At 39.7% G+C, this 21,535-nt stretch overlaps 1 protein-coding gene across 1 annotated transcript in view; it reads left to right on the top strand.

The window, feature by feature from the left end:
* The window catches only part of AKAP19 (A-kinase anchoring protein 19), a 64,141-nt gene extending 42,606 nt beyond the window's left edge, over window positions 1–21,535 (top strand). Inside the window, exon 2 of the mRNA XM_020993638.2 lies at window positions 16,127–21,535. Coding sequence (XP_020849297.1) covers window positions 16,288–16,560 — 273 coding nt within the window. The 5' untranslated portion in view covers window positions 16,127–16,287 and the 3' untranslated portion in view covers window positions 16,561–21,535. The remainder of the gene's footprint in view (window positions 1–16,126) is intronic.

The raw sequence follows: 21,535 nt of genomic DNA, 5'->3' as shown, positions 1-21,535 counted from the left end.
CCTCTTCCATATTATAAGTGTTTCAACTACTTAAAAAACAATTACTATACTGTCTCTTCAACAATTCAGCATATCATCTCTGGATGAACTTGTCAGTGTCTCTCTTTGAAAGTGGCTGCACAGAACTAAATTTACTACTCTGCACATGGTCTTAGCTTTTTCAGTAGCTACATCTCACTGTTGTCTCTCAGAGAGCTTTTATTCAACTGCAGCCCTCAAAGCCTTTTAATATGAACTATTCTTAAGCTAAGTATGCTCTTTCTGTACTTGTAGAATTTGTTTTTTAAACTTAAACGTATTTACCCATCCCACTGAAATTTCATCTTGTGCATTTTGGCTAGTTGTCTCCAACTTGCCAACTTCTAAAGTCTTAATTCTCTCATTTAACCTATTAACTATCCCCACTAGATCTGATCATTTCTTTCTCTTCATCAATGCCTATGAAAATGTTGTAGAAGATAGGGCATAGACTCCTCAGGCTTCCTTCTAGACTGAGATAAATCCATTAAGCAGCTCTTTGAATAGCGTGTTCCAGTCTGAATCTTTTGTTGTTCAGTTGTGACAGACTCTTCATGACCCCATTAAGGTTTTCTTGGCAAAGATGCTGGAGTGGTTTGTCATTTCCTTTTCCAGCTCATTTTACACATGAGGAACTGAGGCAAACAGGGTTAAGGGACTTGCCCAGGGTCACATATTTAGTAAGTGTCTGAGGCCAAATTTGAACTCAGGTAGATGAGTCTTCCTGAATCCAGGCCTGACACACTATTCACTGTGCCACCTAGCTGCAAAGTCTGAATCTCCCTCCCTCTTATTCCCAACGATACCACAAAATACCCCCACCCAGGCTTGTTGGGAGGAACAAATGAAAAAAGATATACAAAGCACTTTGTAACTTAAAAGTCTTCTATAAGTCACAGCTATTTGATGATGATGATGATGATGATGATGATGATGGAAACAAAACAGTTCATTCCATCATCAGTTTTGAGTTGGAAGGGACCTTAGAGATTATCTAATCCAGGGGTGGGGAACCTTCGGCCTTGAGGTCACATGTGGGGTGTTCCAGTTTCTAATCCATCATCATTTTACAGATGAGGAGTTGATAGTACTACTTTCTGGCCTCTGTCAATACTACCAATCTATCTATGATAAATGGAAATTTTCTGAACGTGTGACATTTGGAGATCCTTAAGTAAAATTTAATTTTAAAAGATATTAGTTTCAGCAAAAATATGTGTGTGTGTATATTATATATATAATATGTGTGTATATATATGTATATATATTACCAGTATGTTATCTTAAGTAGAATTCACGAAGTTAATTTACATTAATATGTATTAACTACCTACTGTGTAGAAGGCATTGTTCTAGGGAATTGGAATACAAGCACAAATATAAGTTAGTCATCAGTCCCCCTCATCTCTCCCTTGTAAAGAGCTTATATGCTCCTGGAGAGATACAACACATACAAAGATAAGTAAATGCAAGGTAATTTGAAGGTGGAGAGAACTGGTGGATCAGAAAAGGTTTCTCATAGAAGGCAGAACCTGGAAAGAGACTAAAAATTCTAGGAAGTGAGTTGAGAAGTGAATTCCAGACACAGAACAGTCTGTTCAATAACATGGAGCCTGGAGGTGAGATGTGGAATTTGAGGACCAGCCAGCAGTGTAGTTGGTGGGGGACGTAGACTACATGAAGGGGGAGGGGGGGATAATGTGAAATAAGGCTGGAAAGGTAAATTGGAGCCAGGCTGAGGCATTTGTCTTTTATCCTAGAGGCACTAGAGTTCATGAAAAATTTTGAGCAGAAGGATGTGTTTAGACCTGTTACTAGGAAGTATATTTTGGCAGATGTATATGGAGCACAGACTGGAAAAGGGAAGAGACTGGAAAGCAGGGAGACCAAAAAGGAGGTTACTGTAATAATCCAGGGGAGAGATGCTGAAGGACTCAACTAGAATAGTGGTCACATGAGTAGAGAGGAGGGAAAGGATGCTGGAGATATTGTGGAGGCAGAATTGCCAACCCTTAGCAACAGATTGATTCTAGGGGGTGTGCAAGGAAAGGAAAAAGTCAAGAATGATACAAGTGCCTGGAGGTGTTTTCAACCAAGTGACAGGTCACATAACATGAAGACAAAGAAATGGCCATGGGGGATTTATCAGTTAAGAATCATATTACTTTAAGCTCAGACAGAGTAAGTTCATTTGAGGATTAGGGTCCCATGCCAGACTGCAGAGGGTTGAAAAGTGAGGAAATGGAAGCATTGGACTTTTCCTAGGAGTTTGGCTGTGAAAGGGAAAAAGAAATGTAGGGCGACAGCTGAGAGAATGCCAGGGATCAAGTACAAGTTTTTTTGTTTGTTTTTGCTAGGCAATGGGGTTAAGTGACTTGCCCAGAGTCACACAGCTAGTGAGTGTTGTTGTCTGAGGCCAGATTTGATAAGTGCAAGTTTTTTAAGGATGAAGGAGATGTGTGCATGAAATCAAGTGGTCATTATCTTGGATGGGATGGGATCATGGGCATGAATAGGGGGTTTGACCTCACCAGGAAAGAAAGCCACTTTTTCCCTGAGAAACTAGAGTAGTAGAGAAGAATTATGGGGCAATGGACAGGGGCTTTGGGGTTTGAAGTAGAATGGAAGAGGATGCTCATGACAGCCTTGATTTTCTAACTGCAGAAGCCCTCTGTGGAGAAAGGGTGGAGTTGGGGGATGAGAGTGGTCTAAGGGGCTTGTAAGGAGGGAAGAGAGAGTTTAGAAGAGCCACTGGAGGAAGTATGAAAGGACTGCCATATAATAGGGAGGACCCCATTGAGTTTAAATAACTTGAATCTGTTATGGACCCAAGCAACATGGCAGTATGACTTCCTCCAATGGAATTAGTAGCATAGTAGGGGAGAACAGGAAGGATGGGCTTAATTGGGATTTGCTAAGGCATGACAAGTGAAAGGACAAGGAATCTAAGATTAAATAAGTGTTAAATAAGAAACTGAGCCTGCTACTACTGTTTGGGGCTTTGTGGGTTTTGAAACAAATAACTATTGGCAGTAACTTGGTGTGGGGACAGCTTTTAATTTTTATTAATCCATTCCAACAACCCAGTGAGCATTAAGTGTCTACAATATGGAATTCTTAAAAGTAATGAGATATACTGTTGTTGGCCTTGTGGGGTTTGTAGCTTAATCAAAGAAATGCCACCGGCATATAAAACAACTTTTGTTGTTTTTCACCCATGCCCAACTCTTCGTTACCCCATTTGGGGTGTTTTTGGCAAAGAGACTGGAGTGGTTTATCATTTCCTTCTCCAGCTCATTTTATAGATGAGGAAACTAAGGCAAATAGGGTTAAGTGCCTTGCCCAGGGTCACATAGTAAGTGTTTGAGGCTTGATTTGAACTCAGATCTTCCTAAATCTAGGCTTAGTGCTCTATCCATTGCACCCAACTACTTTCCAACTACATTAGCTCATTGAATAGTGTGCTGTTGGCACACTATTCAGAGGCAGAAGCACAGGGCTAATTGCATCATTGATCTGACCCAGTGAAGAACTTAGTTTTAATATCTCAATCAAGAGTTCTTAACCTCAGGTCTACAAACTTTTTTTAAACATTTGTTATCTGTATTTCAGTAAAATTGGTTTCCTTTGCAATTCTATGCATTTATTTTATGCATTGAAAAACATTATTCTGGGAAAGAGCCTAGAGGCTTTGCTAGACCATGGCCACAGAAATCTAGGACACATGAAAAAGAAGAGTCCCCTCCTACTGGGTATGTTCCAGACCTACGCTCTCATCTTCACCAATTGCTGCCCTCTCATCGTTAAAGGAATGTTTCTGCTAAACTGCTGAGAAACCCCCATGCAAATTAGGCTTGGTTTATTTTTTCCCTATTGACAGTATATTTTATTTTGACAGTCATTTCAACAAACACTCCTCCCTTCTCATAAATCAAGTCAATCAAAGCCACCTCATAAGGCAATTGCAGCTGATAGTACATGTCACTTTCTGTTTAGCGATTGGGACCCACTATTACCTCCTGTATTTGAACTGGGTTTTGTTGCATTAGGTTGTATTTTGCCTGTAGGCTGAAATGTTTAAAGTTGAAATACCAGTTGTGAACAAAGATAGACTACTTTCTAACATGGCAAGGTGTGTTTGTCTGTGATTACTTCTGAGAGAACAGTTGCCTTCATTTATGGGATGTGGGGCATGATGAAATCTCAGGAGTGGGGAGAGGTGAGGGATACTGATTTCATGCTGTGGGCTGGCCAGTTACAGAGGAAAAGAGGATTTATTCCCAAAACTGCTGTCTCTTTCATCCTCACATTTCTCTTAAACAACCAGCACTATCCACCCATCTGAGATGTCATAAGAAAACAATGAGACAAAAAAAACCTTATAGAATTATAGAGATAACCTCAGCACCCTTCCAGAATAGGTCTGTGCCACAATTTCCTTACCTGCCAAATGGAGCAAGTAATACCTTACCTCCCTACCCCAGGAGAGTGTTAAGAGGATCAGCTAAGTTAGTAATGTTTGTCAAAGTGATGGTAAACTGCCAGGCCTCTAAAACCTTAAGGTGGTAATAGGGAAGTGAATAAACTTTTTCTTCGTCACAAGAAGGAAATTTGAACATGATTCCCCAGATTGTTAGTGTTTGGGGACTCTGAAGTTTTAAGGTGGCATTGCAAATGGGGTGGGGGTGGGATCTGTGCCAGTTCTGATCCAAGTTCTGATTCATGCCCAGATTCCTTGCCTCAGCTACTAATTAAAAGAATGGCCCAGTTGTATCCCACTAAACAATGATGGCCATGTTCTGACACCGCCACCCTGCTCCTATGTGTCTGCTCCTTGAACATACAGCCCTTGCATAAAGCGCTTTTCAGTATGTAGAGTGAAGATCAGCTCTTTCATGTGCCAGACACCATATTATCATTTAGCCAGAACATCAGTAAGACAAGATGTCACTATGTGGGACATATGGTCCCAGGAAATGTTCTAAATCAGGGGCCCAAGTCCTTTTGGGGAAAAGCAGCTATTTTTTATTTCCTGAATTTCAGACGGGAGAGGAGGTGAGCTAAATCATTGATTTAGAGCTGGGAGGGACCTTGGAGGTCATTCAGACCAACCCCCTCTTTTTGTAGATGAGGAAGCCAAGACCTGGAAAAGTTGTTAGAGGCAGCTAGGAGGTGAAGTAAAGACTGCTGGACCTGAAGTCAGGAAGACCTGAGTTCAAATTTATCCTAAAATATTTACCAGCTGTGTGACCCTAGGCAAGTCATTAAATCTCCCTGCTTCAGTTTTCTCATCTGTAAAATGGGGATAATAATAGCACCTACCTCTCCAGGTTGTTGTATGAGTTATTTGTAAAGTGCTTTGCAAACCTTAAGGTGCTTTATAAATGCAAGCTATCATTGCTGTTCCTCTTGTTATTTTTATTAAGTGACATGCCAAAGGTCACACAGATATAGGGCAGGATTAGAACCTAGGTTTTCTGACTCCAAATCCAGCACCCTTTTGGAGTAAGACATTATATCCCAACAAATGAAAACTGTTGGGGGGAGGGGAGATTGTGTGGATCAATGAGTAGTTAAACCCCTGAGCCAGCTTGGGCAGGGGAATAGCCAGCTTGGATCAAGGATTTCTGCATTCTAAAAGTGGTTAATAAAAAAAAAATCCGGCTTTATGAATTAAAGTGAAGTTGAGAGGGGAAGGGGTTGGGTGCTACTTCTGATTGTTGGCTTACCTCCTAGCAATCCCAGTGAATTTAGGAGAAAGTGAGATGTAGCAGTGACTTGGTCATTAAGTAAGCTTACACAGGGCAGGTCACAATCTAGGACTCAAATGCCAGGTGTTTTTAGATTGCAAGTTGAGGGGTGGGGATAAATCTTGTACTAAAAGAACTAAGACATTTATAAGATCACTTGGGAATGAGTGGACGTTGGTTTAAATCCCAGCTCTTCTGTGTACTATCTGCGTTACCTTGGGCAAGATATTCCCTTCCCTGAGTCTTTTAATTTCCTCGTCTGTAAAATGGAGTAGAATTCTTTGCTATATGGGATGTCTCAAAACGGAGAAATTTTAGGCAACATGGAAACAAAAAATTGTATAAAAATTTTTTTTAAACGTAGTTGGACCAGATGTCTCTTAAGTGTCTACCATCTCTACAACCTTTGTCTAAGTATTAGACTAGTAGATGTTTCTATGAATATTAGTTGATTTAGGCAAAAATCTGGGAGAAGTAAAGGGATGGGAAAACTCTGCCCTCCCTCTTGCCACCAATTGGCACTTGGAAAAAAATTATTTTTACACTCCAACTATGAGCAATTGCACGTGCCCTCTTTGTTTTGGAAGGAAAAGCTGCTAAGTCTCTGCTGTGATGTGGCTTTTGTGACTCTCAGATAACCATGATAGACTCTACATTTTTAGCTGCATGTATTTTTTTCCAGGGAGGAGAGAAGGAAACTTCTTTCTAGTAGCAGAAAGCATGAGTTTATTCTTATTTTACCAAGTCCAGATATGTGAAAATCTCCCATGAAGTTAGGCTATACATGGGCCAAGCCCCCATTGCATTTTCTTAAAAGTGTTAGCTGAGTAGAAGACCTGGTATGTGTTTATAAGCCTTTCCGTAACTCAGTGAGATTCCATTGACCAACCCCTCTATCCACAGCTCTGCTATGCACTCATTGTTCATTCTAGCAGCTTTAGCATATAATGTACCTTGTCAACCTGCTTTATTTTTCGGGGGTAAAGGATGAAGGATAAGAGATAGGTACTAGTCTCCAAAATATATTTGAATAAGAGCCTTAATTAGTCAGGTACTTTACAGAGAACGAGTTGTTTCCACAACATGTCTAGAGCTCCCCCTTCTGCTGGAGTCTGGTATGGTTTAGGCCTAGTTCACGTCCAGGTACTTTTGCGATGGGCCCTAAGGCAAACTTTTCCCCTAGAATCTGGCTAGGAGCCAAAGAAGGCTTAGTGGAGGGTAACATCTCCAGAGAAGGTTTACCCTATCGTCCATTTATTTACTTCCTTTAAGGACCTGATGAAGGCAGATTAGTTTGCTGGCTCTGTGGTCCAGAGAGTCCTTCTTCTCTGACAACTGGAGATGCCGTTTGTGGCTTAGGACTTAATGTTCTTACTGTTTAGGAACGTTCAGTGTTTCCACAGAGCACCTAAAAAAAAATCTTTGAAAAAACAATTCTTTTCCCATTCCACCTCACACCAAGAGGAAGCCACTTTTAGTATTTTGGCAAGTGCAAAAGACCACTTGATCTGGAGAAAAAGCATGGGCCCTTTGCAGACATGTGAACTATTTGGAAGTAGGATAACCATAATTCTGCAGTTTGTCATGATTCCCAAATGCAGCATGATTTTCATTACATCGTGCTCTGTAAATGTTAGTTTTTAGTGGCAAGGGAATCTTTTAACTTTTAGTTCTTTAAAGGGTCTGAGGAGTAGCCCTGAAGTCATACGAAGCTTATGAAAACTGGGTTTTTATTTTTTTGCTGTTGTTTACTACATATATGCCAGTTTTATTCAATTTTTTTAAGTGAACTAAAAGGCCATAAGATTTGAACCCAGCATTTAGTATATGAGTACTTAAAATATGATTGCAGTCAACCAATTTGGCCCATTTTAACAAGATGAATACAAAATGCCTGAAAAGTGAAATGTCTCATGTGTATTTGGCACATACTGTCCCAGAAAGCAACCAGATAACCTGCTGGACTGTTGACTTAGATTAATGGTTAATACATTTCTTGGAGTCTTTTTCCTGCTGTATAAAATACTATAAAAAAAACAACAAACCCCTTCACATATAATAAACCAGCCTCTTGCTGAAGGCTTGTCAGTGGGATCAATGATTATAAAGCACAGCTGATCTTCAGTGAGATATAAGTTTAGATTATAATCACCTTTTAAAATAATAAATCAGTCAATATTTATTAGGCATTGGCTAAGTATTCATCATTGAATTAGGCACAGTGGCACACCATTTATTGTGGAGAACCTCTAGACTCTAACTATGTTTTAAGGATTTAAAATTTTTCATTAATGATGAAAATCCAAAGGGCTCTCTGCTTAGAGGCTGCTGATCTCTATAATAATAACAACAATAATGGTTGGCATTTAACTACTTTTTTAAAGGTTTACAAAGGACCTTACATAACTTATCTTATTTGTTCCTCCCAACAATCCGGAGAGGTAGGTGCTATTCTTATCTCCATTTTCTAGGTGAGAAACGGAAGCAGAGTGAGGTTGTGACTTGGCAGGATCACTTATCGATTAAGGCAAGATTTGAACTTAAGTCTTCCTAACTCCCAAGTGCAATAGTCTATATTGCATTACCTACCCACCTTCACTTAAAATTTTGGAACAGCTTGCCAAGCAAAATGTTTCTTGTTCTATAGTACCCTTACCTGATAATGTGTAGCATAGTGATGGCCATTTGTGGCTGGCTGTGATACTGTTAGACAATTACTGGTCTGGTCCTTTGCTACTGTTAATACACAGTGGTGACCTCTGCCCAAGCTACTACAAAACAGATGTGATGTTTAGGCCCTGTTCTGGGGGGGGGGAGTAGCTTGGGGAGGCATCCAGTACTGCCCCTACTTTCTAGGGGCTGATGAAGGCAGAGCCTTCCCTTTCATTGACAAACATTAGATTCACAGCTGGTCAAGGGGAAGGGCCCATGAACTGAAAGTAGAACATTTATTTATAGCTTCTGCTTACAAGTATACTCAGTGCTAGCATATGCTTTCTGTGTTGACATGAGGAATGCCAGGCTTGTGAAGGCTCCTCCCACCCCTCTTTTTGCTTCTTTGAATTTCCTTGTTTGTTGAAGGTAGTCTGCTAAACAGCAATAATATCAAAGTGATACAGAAGGTGAGGAAGAAGCCTTATTCTGTGGGTACGTAGCACCCTTATTGCTTTGTTGTGGCCCTGTGTGTGGTATTGTGGTTCAGAGCCTAGGTCATGGAAATAACTCTCTGAAGGAAGATTGGATTACTGAGCTTTTAATCTGCATGTTTTGGTGCTACCTATACACACAGCCTCAGGCCGTCAACATCCTTGTGGATGTGGACTCCATTTGGAGTATGACTATCACAGAATTAAAGTCTGGAGGGAGTCCCTTAGCTTGGCTGAAGACTCATCAGGGGAAAATGTGACCTACAGACATTTGTGTGCAGAGGTTGTGGCAGGGTCTATGCATAAAATTTTCAATCTCAATGGTACTTAACATTTATGTAATGCCAAAGGTATATACTCAGTGCAGCATATGGAGTTCCGGTTCCAAAGGACTGCTGACTGGCACATGTATGGGGTGGAGGGGCCTCTTGCAATTTAGGCAAGAAGTGGCTTTGCCATCAGACAGTGGCAGATCCCTTTTAGAGACTGGAGTCCACAAGCAGGATAGGAGAATTATAGTAAGAATATAAAGTAGGGAACCATAATATGGTTTCCCTAAAAGTTGAGAATGAATTAGGGCAGTATCAAAAACAGGACTTTTAAACTGAAACTACCAAAAGAAATCATTAAGGAGCTGCAGTGTGCAAGGTAGGCAAGATGTAATCATAGAAAGGCCTTCAAGATGTGGTAATTGAGATAAGGAAGACCCAAGGTGTCCATGCTTTGGTTCAAGAGTTCTGCATTATTAGTGAATTAAAAAAAAACAAGCAAAAAACTTGTTTTGTGAGCAGTTGTAAGGTATTTTGGTTCTTAGGGGGGTTGCAAGGAAAATTCTGTTTTTTTTAATGACTCCTTTAGGTACCATGCTGGTTAACAAGGAAGGGAGATGACACTAGTTAGTTACTACAGACAGTAATTCTACTTTGCTTTTCCTGGGATAGTACCCATCAATTCATTTGTGCCTTTCAAACAATAACATCAGCATACTTTTGGTCATTTTGGACTTTAATACCTCAAAGCAAGAATTCTATTTTAATTCTCAAGAAGTTCCATGAAATTGTAGGCAGGTCCTAATGTACTCCCAAGGCCTATGTGCCTTGTTTGTACCAGGCCTCCCTGACAGCTCCGACCTTTGGCCCCAGGCCTGCCCTCTAGAGCTACACAAAGTTAAGTGTACTCCACCATCTACAGGCAGTGGGCTCCAGAGTTTTGTCTGATTCCACATTCTTATCATATGCCTTATGCTCCTTTAACATTTACCTGGTTAATAAAATGATCTTATTACATAATTCTTCTTACCTCAAATTACAAGTAGCTTAAAAGCTATTATGCAAGTAGCTGTAATAATCTATTTGGTGATTTATTGGTTCCTATTTTTAATGTGGCTCTAGGTGGAAGCTTGGAAGTTTAAAGAAAAACAGAAACAAAAAACATAATGCCTTGTGTAGCTCTTGCTGGTAGGAATATACAGCCAAGTAACATGTAAAGGCCATACAAATCTCTTTATAGACTTGGAAGCTCTTACGTGTCTACTTTTGCTTTGTTAGGTCACAAAATGTTCTCCTAGAACTTAGATTTCTTCTGGTGGCCCTCTCTCTAATCCCCCAGATATGGTGACTGTGGTTTTTCATCTGTCATTGAACTTCACATTGTAGTTACTTACCCCAAGAAGCTACACAAAATAGGTCTAATCCTTCTTTCCACCTGACAGTCCTAGGAATATCTGAAGTCTGCTGCAAAATACAAAATGATAGGGTTGGGCTCTCTGATCTTCTAAGGTCCCTTCCAGGTCTAAATCTATAAAGCTATGATTCTCCCTCCTCCCCCCACCAAGTCTTGTCTTCTCCAGGCTATAAACATTCTGCAACCAGTCCTCCTCTGATATAGTACTGGGTCCAGTGATCAGGCAGCCCATCCATTGTTTGGATAACTTCAGTTGTTGGAAGGTTTTTTCCTTAGGTTGAGCTGAAATCAGCTTCCCTGTAACTGCCAATCATTTCCTTTCAGGAAAAGACCTTGGGTTACCTATGGAACAGAGCCACCTGTTTTAGCTAACAGCATATGGAAAGCACATTATTTATTGTACTTTTAAGTGATAATATTAAGTCAGTCAGAATGATATTTTGTTCTCTAACATGGATTTCTTCATCTAAGTTCTGGCACAGATCCCATGAGATAATTTCACAGTATTGGAAGCAGTGGAATGCTGGTAGATGTTTAACAACTGGTTCTCAAAAAAAAAAGTACACATATACTCCTAAGATTAACTTGCACTATTTAACACATTACTAACATGACTTTCTTAAATCTAGACAACCAACAAAATAAATTAAACCCCAATTTCATGGGTTTGCCAATTTCTGAGGTGTAAATACTCATGCTGAAAATTTAACAATCAGCTGTTTTGAGTGTGTATGAGCTGGCTCCAGCACACCTCTGATTAGATGGGACCTTAGAAATAGGTTTAGTCCAATCTTCCAGTGCAGGAGTCTGACAGGTAATTAATTATCTCACTGGGAACCCTTCCATTTTTTTCAACTGCTCCATTAGAAACTTCTTCATATTGACTTTTTATTAATGAGGTAAGATTTGCTGATCACAGAGCTGGAAGGGACCTTCTCCAATTCCTTCATTTTACAGTTTAAGAAACTGAGGCACAGATAGGATAAATAACTTGTCCAGTTAGTAGTGAGTAGCAAAGTTGGAATTCAGAAAGAAACTGAGGCACAGATAGGATAAATAACTTGTCCAGTTAGTAGTGAGTAGCAAAGTTGGAATTCAGAGCCAGGTCCTTTTAACTTCCAAGTCCCATGCCCTGTCAGCTGTATCACCGTGCCTCCCTGTAAGTTCCACCTATTGGGCCTGCTTCTGCTTTCTGATACTAAACAGATTAAATCTACTCCATCTTTTACAGCAGTGCTCTCCAAACTTCTGGGGTCATGCACATCTGCAGTAAAAAGTGTTAGAGCATCAACTACCCAATATGTCAATTTACTGATTTATGAATTTACATACATATACTACTGTACTAGTAATTATGTACCTCATAATTTGATGTGAAAAGATAAATTTTAAACAGATGAGATAAAAGATATTTGATCCTAGATCCTGGAGGCAATAGGAGTTTGAGTAGAGGAGTGACGTGGAGGGGATGATTTGAAGTGGGAAGAGACTTGCATCAAGGAAATCAATTTCAAGAGGCTGTTGTAATAGTCTAGCAATGATGACAGCCTGAATTAGGGCAGTAATGATGATGGGTAGAGAGGAAGGGACACATACAAGATACATAGAGATGGAAATGGCTAGATTTGACAACTGATATGTGAGGTGAAGGGGAGTGAAGAGTTAAGGATGACATTGAGGTTGCAAACCTGGGTGACTAGAGGAATGGGGGTATACCTTTGTAAAGAGGTGTGGCCTTTGTGGGGAAAGATAATGCTCACAACCCATTCGTGCCTGCTCACTCTATCCCAGCAAATATGGGGGGGGCAGTCGCAGGCCTCTGCCCCTCCCCCAGAGTGCAGAGCCTGGCAACTACTACAACCACAAGGTAATCTTGGAGGGAGGGGAAGGGGGAAGCAGAGTGAGGGAGTATTGTGGGACAATGGGTAGAGGCTATGATACTGGAAATAAGCCAATGATTGCCTATTGTAGGATGTCACTCATCTTCCATTTGGTTAATCCACATACCCTTTGGGGTCATGTGGTTGGCATCCACTTTGGATTGTGCTGTTCTCTACAGGCTACCCTTTCGTATACATGTCAGATATTTTTTTCTTTTACAAGCTAAAAATCCCACATTCCTTCAGAAGCCCAGGATGACGGCTTTTGATACATCCTTTTTGATAATATTTGAAGATATGTGACACCTTGGATTTTAACAGTGACTTTATGTCAAGTCTGTGAAAAAATTATCTGTGTTTCAGAATAACTGGCTAAAAAAGAATCCTTATGTAGGAAATACACTCCAAAGGGAATAATTTACTATCATTGAGTACAGTTAACATGTTTAGTATAATAAGGAGAATTTAGCAACTCCTGCTCACTTTAAAATCTGAAGTTAGAGCATTACACACTTTAAAAATCTGAAGTTAGAGCATTACACAAAGCCTGACCTTGACAGGGCTCAGTCATTAGATACACACACACACAAACCTGTGCTTAGCTTGTTGTATAGAGTCGTAGATTCTCTGTCAGCTACCTTTGGGGTTTGAGCAGGGGTGGTAAATGGGAACTGGGAACCTGAGTTTTTTCCCAACATACATTTTTAGAACTATCAGATTCAGAATCATGACTCTTGTAGGCAATTAAGTTTTTTTCCCTTAAATCTTTGGCAAAGATTTAGATATTCAGGAGAATATTGAAAAATTGAGAATATTGCCAAATGAGAGAACTTAATTTACTGGTCAGAATCTGAGTTGGAAGAGACCTTTGAGGTTATCCAGCCCAACTACCCTGAAACATAAATCTCCTGTATAAAATCCTAAAGGTGGTTGGTCAACTTAACCGCCACTTACAGGTCTCCCATGACATGAAAGAGAAGCCACCTAACACAAAATATCGCCTCTTGAGACAGCCCAATCCATTTTGTGACAGTTTGAATTTTTCATTTTTTCCTCCTACTAAATCTCAATAAGCTTCTGCAGTATTCACCCATGGCTCCTGTTCTGCCCTGCAGCGCCATGTAAACAAGGTAGTAATGACTAGATTTATACCTAGAAAATCCAAGGTTCAAATTCTAGCTCTTCTACTTACTACCTTTTCACCTCAGCCCAGTCACTTCCCCTCAGTTTCCTCATCTGTGAAATTTTGGGGCCAGATGGTGTGACCTCTAAAGACCTTCCCAGATCCAAGTCCTATGATCCTAATTCTCATCCCCCTCCATACTTGGAAGTTCTTTGTGCTCCCTCCTCCCCTCTATCTGTCAGTCCTCTCATGGGCTGTCACTGCAGTTTGAAAGCTCAGGAGAACAAAGGCATTCAATCAGCCTCACATATAAGAGACAGAAGGATTTTAGGCTACAGAAAGCAAGAGGGATAACTCAGAGGAAGGAGGTCATCGATAGGCTCCTTACTCAGCCCTAGTCAGACCACACCTACAGCACTGCTCAGTTCTGCACATTTTTTACAGGCATCACTAAGCTAGAGAACATCCAGACATGGTAAAGGGCTTTGAGTTCATGCTGTAGCAATCAAGCAAGCCTTTATGAAGTGCCTCTTCTGGGCCAGGCTCTGGGTGTACAAAAACACAAACGGAAGAGTCCTTGTCCTCAAGGCGCTTCGCTGAAAGAACAGAGGATGTATAGCACAAAGAGAAAGCTTAAATTGACGGAGGAGCTGGGGAGGGGAGGAGACATGACAACTGTCTTGAAATATTTTAAGGGCTATCTTTTGGAAGAGGCATTAGACTTTTTTTTTTTTTGCCTCAGAGGGGAGAACTGGGAGCAAATGGTAGAAGTGCAAATTTAGGCCTGATGTAAGGAAAAACTTCCTAACACTAAGAGTTCTTCAGGTGTGAATTAGACCAGATGGCTACTGAGGGTTTTTTCAAGTCTGAAATTCTATGAACACATCATCTACATTAAATTTTACCTGCTAAACAAACATGAAAGATGGCATGACTTAGTGCAGTGGTTCTAGGATACCTTTACAATCATAAAAATTATTAAGGACCCCAAAGGACTTTTTGTTTATGTGGATTAACCCTATCAATAGGTATCATACTAGAACTTCACTCAATATTTAAAACTAGTTATTAATTTTCAAAAATAATAATAAACCTATTATGTTTTTATAAATAACATTTTTACGGAAATTTTTTTTGTCAAACAAAAAAATTAGTAAAGAGAGTGCCATTTTTTTAAAAATAATTTTTGCAAATCTCTCTAATGTCTGGCTTAATAGCATACAGATTCTCATATTCATTAGGGGTGGCCAATGACTAAGTGGATAGAGTGCTATGTCTGGAGTCTGTAAGACCCGAGTTCAAATCCAGTTTCGCACATTTACTAGATGTGTGACCTTGGGCAAATCATTTAATCTCTGCCTGCCTCAGTTTCCTCAACTGTTAGCCAGAGATAATAACAGCACCTACTTTGCAGGGTTGTCGTAAGGACCAAATGAGACAATATCTGTAAAGCCTTAGCATAGTACTTGGCACATAGTAGGCATTCTACAAATGTTTGTTATTATTACTACTTTTTCAGTAAGTCTCTTGCAATGTTTTAGTTGAAGTATCAAAATCTGACCCAACACAGATATATAGGTAGAAAGAGAAGAATATTTTAATAGGCAAATAATGTCTTAGTATTATTATAAAAATAGTTTTGACCTCAAAGACTCCCTGAAAAGGGTCTTGGGAACCACATTTTGAAAAGTACTGGTTTAGTGGATAGAGAGCTATCTGGGAGTCAAAACCTGGATTCAAATTCCGACTCTGATCTACGGAAACTTTATGACTCTGGGCAAGTAAATTTATGCCTCACTGCCACTGGTACTAAGACTATATAGACAAATGAGTTGCTGATTTATATCCATTGATTCTCCTAAGCCAGTAGTTCTCTCCTCCAAATAAATCACAGGTCTGTACTTCCCCTCCAAAAATCAAAACACTAAAACAACTACCAAATGAACTGAACACTGGGAAGAGGAGAATCTCTTACATGTTCTCCACAAAGTTATCAAAAATTAAAAAAAACCAAACATTGTGTTAGAAATAGGCAATGCTTGTTGTCTTCTAATATCTGGCTTGCATGGATGCTGTGTTTATAAGATATGATCAGCAAGGAAAAACACAAAAACACCAAACATTTACGAGAAAAAAGTTTACATTCCTTCTAGTTGCAGACAAGGATGAAAGGGTTAAATTTTTGTGTCTATAAATCAAGAACTTCTTCCTTTTTCCCTCAATAGCATCAACAACTTCCCCCTAGCTAAAAAGCATCCAGTTTTGCTTAATGGGAGAAGGAAAAACAATTAACAACAATTAGCCCATAATTAAAGTTTAATGTCTTTACTATGATGACAAATAATTGCAAAAAAATTTTAATCCCAGCTCTTAAAGCCTGTTTTTCCTTCTATCTGCAAAATAAGTAATTTCTGTATCTTGTATCAACTCTTCATTGTAAAAGTAACACAGGTGTTAGAGAACCAAATGATGTTCAGTCATTGAGCATTTTGTAACCTCCAAACTGCACCCTTGTTCTTTTGACAGATAAACCATAAATGAGAAGAGTGGTGAAAGGAGTTGTCAATTCCTGCTCCTAGGAGGAAAAGCTCTGGTTTATCAATCAGGTTACCTATCAGAGTATTCCAAGGATGCTGCTAAAGTAGCCCTGGACATCTCCCTCCTCCTCTGCCTGATTCCTGATTACTATGGGCTGCATAAAGTCAAAGCAAACTTTCCCTTTTCCAAACACAATCTCAACTGAGAAGAGACAAGAAAATGAGGAGAGATTTCTAACCGAAAAGCCTTCGATGGTTTCTGTCAGAACAGAGGTCGTGAAGGATTCTTCCGCCAGGGTGGTGGTGTTGGAGTATGCCCATCGTCTGTCCCAGGAAATCATGGATGAAGCGGTGAAGCAGTGGGCGGCCAATGACAGCAGGTATGGGGACATCCCATACATTGAGAATGAGGCAGTGCCCTGAGGCTCCCTGGCTCACTCTAGAATGGATGACTCTGTGAAACTATAGGTTTAAACAGTGTACATTGGTGCTAGTCCAAATACAGAAGAAAGCAAAAACTGGTGTAATTAAGTACATAGAACTCCAGCTGTATGTAAAATATCTTTTATGTTGGTACCAAAGTTGCTCTGATGGAAGAGTAAGGTACTTTATAAATGAAACATCTGTTGTGATCAGCACTAGGTCAAGAATGTTTGTTTTCTGCTTTGTTTGCCTTCATTGTAGTCTGATGTAGCTTAAATGGCCACATGGGGTCTTGTAGCACTGATGCATTTTATCTGGCTGCTCTCCTACAATCATGAGACAAGCCTGTCACTCCATGCAGCATCGCCAAAGAATGAAAAACATCACTGTTCATGCCTGTTGTTTTTATGTATGCTTTTAGCTCTACTATTTAATGATGCTTGACCGTTGCACAGGCAAAGATCATCAATATGAAAGGGTAGGTTCCCATAACAACACCACATTTGGGGCTGGTTAGAGCAAGAATGCCCCTTTTGCCATTCATGGGCAGCCTTTGTTTGTCCAGAAATAGACAGCTAAAGAGAACCTATGTGCTTTTTTCATCATGAGAAAATAGTGATGCTTGAATTTTTGAAGAGGCCCTTAAGGATTTCCCTTAACAAAACTTATCAAATACACTAAAGAAAAGCACTTAACTTTTCAATGGCAGAGTTAAACTACCATATTCCTTATGATGCATACCCCATACCCCCAGGTCATCAAATCACTTGGACTCCCTAAGTATATTTCGAATCCTAAAATGTTGGTAAACATCAAATCTGAGGTGATCGTAAATGCTAAAACTGAATGAGCAGGTGCTTATACCACCCCCAGCTGGAGGGCACCAGTCTTGATGTTGAATTTGCATTAAGTTTTCAATGTCTGCCAAGGCAGGCAGACTTCCTTCATCTTCCCCCTAGAGCCCTGCCTAATTGCTGTTCTAGCAGCTTCTGTTGAGTCTAGAAATCAAGGAAATTCCCAAAGGGATTATGGTTGGCTAGCGTAATAAATGAGATGTTAAGCATTGAGAGCTTAAATCTTTAAAAACAAACCAACAAAAAACCCATTAAGCTCTGTTTCCTCCTCACTACCTTGCCTACAAAGCTAGCCTGCATGTGTGCCAGGTGGGCCCAGTAATTTGTTTCAGAGAATATATGAGTTTATCTTATGGAGTGTGTTTGATTACAGCTGTCAGCATAAATGAACACGTTTCCTCTACTTAAAAGAGTAGAGTATGGGGGACTTAGAGACATAAGTTATAGCATCATTCGCCTAAGCTGATGTGGTATGTTTGGGTGCCTTGCAACTGTTTCCTTCTGTCACTTTCACAGACCTGGTTCTGAAAACTAAAATCCTGATGAGTGAACACCTTATGGCAAAACCCTCGAAGACTTTTCCAAGGGAGCAGCTACCAAAAACTTAACAAGAAAACTTCAGAATGAATCATTTATTTGTATGGTCATACCCATGGAGTCTAAACTGGAGCCGACTCCAGTGTTCAGAGTACTAGCTTGTTAGCAAGTTTATTCCCTGTTCAGTTTCATGGGGATGGGGGAGGGCATGGAGGGTCTCTTTAAGCACATATTTTTCAGGCCATTTGTTTAAAGCATTGTAATAAAAACTGGGTATGAATTCTAGGACTAACCATAGAGGAGTAGATAAGGTCCATGCTTTACTGCAATCTAGCACTGAAATGAGCCATGCAGACCTGCTGTTAGTGTTCCCACAGTTTCCATTTCCCTCATCCAAAAAGTCTAAAGAGAAGGAAAGGGAGGATATAGCATATAAATAAGGATATATGTATCCTGCATTGCAAAGCAGCCAAAAAAAAAAAAAGAAAAAAGATACCTCTTCTCAGTTAAAAAAATATTACTTTTAAACACAAGAGAATCCTACCTAGCGTATTTCTTTAAAAATGAGTGCTAAGTCACCTTTATTATTGATATTATCTTGTGCATTAAGTCCAGTTGCAATTTGGACCCGTGATCAATAAAAAGTACACCACCTAGGCCCTTTTTTAAGGAGTGTATGATTCTTAACATTCCATTTTCCCTACTGTTATAGCTAAAAATCAAGGAAAATGTAGATGATTCCTGTTCATGGAAGGAGCTGAGATTTGTGGGTCCGATGCTAAATGGAATGTCCCTCAGCTCCAGCTGATAACAATATTCCCAATAGTGGTAAATTCCTGGTGAAAAAGCTTAGAAAGTTTATACATGCTTAAAGTCGGACCAAAGCCTCAGAGTTGCTGCTTTTAATTAGTATGTTATATGTATCTGAAATTCAGAACACATTTAGTTTTCATATATCATTTCACTTTCCCACAATGCCCTTGAAGGTTTAAGAATGTCAAGAAATTGATAAAATTTGGTTTCCAGTTCTAGTCTAAGAAATGGGTAAAATATACATACATACATACATACATACATACATACATACATACAGATATATATATATATACACACACATATACACATACACACATATATATATGTATACACACCCCTATGTATGCATGTGTGTATTTATATAGATATATATTTATACAGATATATAAAGAGATAGCTATACGAGGATTGTGGCAACCAGACAAAGCTATTTAATGGCCTTTCACACCTCATATCCACAATATAACCCCTCCCCACAGTATATCTATCCATCTGGACTTTGGGTCCACCTCTGTGATCTCATAGTTCTAAAACTATTGCATTTGTTTCAGTCCCCTGGCTTTTGGTGGGTGAGTAAAGAAAAAAACATTAGCAACTGGGATGATAAATGAGCAACAGTTGGCTATGCCTTTCCAAGACAAGAATTATCCAAAAATCCTATCCCTAGCCTTAGCCCTGAACCATATTTCAGTATAGTGTGAGAGAACTTCCTCCTAGGTGTTTTTCACAATACAATAGGCATGAACTGACCCAATGGGGCTCTTCCCAAGTAACTCCACAGGCCATAGGATTTTAGAGCTCATTCTGGGACAACCTTCATTTTTACAGATGAAAAAATTAAACCCAGGAAGATGAAGTAATTTGTCTAAGGACACACAGGTATAAAGGAGGAAAGCCAGGATTCAAATCTTGATGTTCTGATACAGGGCTCTCTGTATTCGACCAGATTGCCCCTCTAGTCTTATCCATATGTTATATTTCATGGGAGAGGGGTTAGGGAAGCTTCTCTGACAAAGAAGCTTTGAGAAACCTGAGATCCAGAGGAATCTGAGGTGTAAAAATAAGGCTGTATTGTCGCTCAGTTATTGTTTGTGCTCTACTGCTGTTGGCCAGCATGTGTTTGCATGTATACACACACAATCACCAACAGACAATGCAACCTTATTTATGCACCTCAGATTCCTCTGGCTCTCTGGGTTCTCAAGGCCCCTTTTTCATAGAAGCTTCTCTAGGCCACCTCCCATTAAATATAAAATGGATAATATGGCTTAGTTATAAGATGGATCAATCATCTCTGCAATAGACTTTTACTCTATTTGGTTTCTTTCATACGTTCACATTGGACTGCTGTCCTTCATTGGTTCTCCCAGGCAATATGGTGGGGGCAACATGATCTCTGGGGCCCAAGAACCCACATGTCAATCCTGGCTTATTACCCAAGTGACCTCAGGCAAGTCTCTTCACCTCTCTAGGCTGTGGTTCCCTCATCTGTGAAACAAACACCTTAGCCTAGATGATCTTCTTTCAAAGGCTCCTTCCAACTCTAGACCCTGTGAGGTCAGCCAGAGACATGATAGGAGACCAACAGCAACCCATCCTAGAAGTCAGGCTCATGTGTCCTTGGAGGAGGAAACAGACATATGGGAGGAGGTATGTGAGATACTGACTGCTTAAAAGGAAGAGACAATTCAGGCCTGGGCATTGATATATTACAAGGAAAACTGTGATGAAACTGGAAGGGGATGGGGTGCAGAGGGGTGTAGATACTACAGTCTGGCTGAAGATGGGGCAGTTTTCTATGCTATAAATGAAGGCAGTAAGTTTAGGGCATGGAATAGCATTTCTTTTCTTCCATCTCCCAAGCCTGTGTCACTTTATAATATAAAACTTCTACTTTATGAAACTTGGGTTTGGAATGAACTCATTCACTCAGAAAAATCCAGGCATGGCAGTGTATGTCAAGGGAAGGCAGAGGCATATCAAGTTGATAAAAACAACTTAAGTGACAGTCCTGGGAACAGCACAGTGCCCAAAGAAATAAGGTAATTCCTCACTTATCCAACCCACTATGTGTCTGCAAATTCAACATGCTCATTTTCCTACCTTTCAGATCACTTACCTAAGATCCCAAGGTCCTCAATTCCCAACTGCCTTAGTATCTCTTTACAAACTGCCCCCTGGTTTATTAGCACTAAAAGCACAATTTTGGAGGGGAGGAAAAGTGAAAGAGAGGCTATAATATCTCCCCCAAAAGAATACTATAAGGATAGTTAGTCATACAATGGCATTATTGTTATTTTTAAGTAGCATGAAGAATAAATGAAGTAGCATGATCCTCCTATCACATGACACTGACTAACATTTTATTGGAATTGGATTTGAGACAATAAAGTGTTATTATACATATTTTTTGTTTTAGAAACCAGACATGCCAGAGATACTTTATAACTGAGATTTGCTATCCCCCAAAATTGGTTCCTACATAACTCTCTTCTCTCTCATAATTAAATAGAAGCAATACCACTTGTCCTAGGCTGTAGTTGTGTGCCTGAGTAGGATCTGTGTTTACTTACAAGCACTGGCTGCTTTTTACCTTGTAAAATTCTTGTTTTGTTGGCAAGCTCCTTCGCTTCCCCATGACTGAAGCATACATATGACAGTATATTTTTACAAGTATTTTTGTGAAAATTTTCTTTGAAACTGTACAATAAAATTCAGTTGCCATTAACTAGTTGCAAACTTTTACCTAATTAAAATAAGTAATCAAC

This window comes from Phascolarctos cinereus, unplaced genomic scaffold (assembly GCF_003287225.1).
Source record: "Phascolarctos cinereus isolate Bilbo 61053 unplaced genomic scaffold, phaCin_HiC Scaffold_726;HRSCAF=1367, whole genome shotgun sequence".
Lineage (NCBI taxonomy): Eukaryota > Metazoa > Chordata > Mammalia > Diprotodontia > Phascolarctidae > Phascolarctos > Phascolarctos cinereus.
The sequence above is the reverse complement of the archived record's forward strand: the minus strand, read 5'-3'. Positions and strand labels throughout refer to the sequence as shown.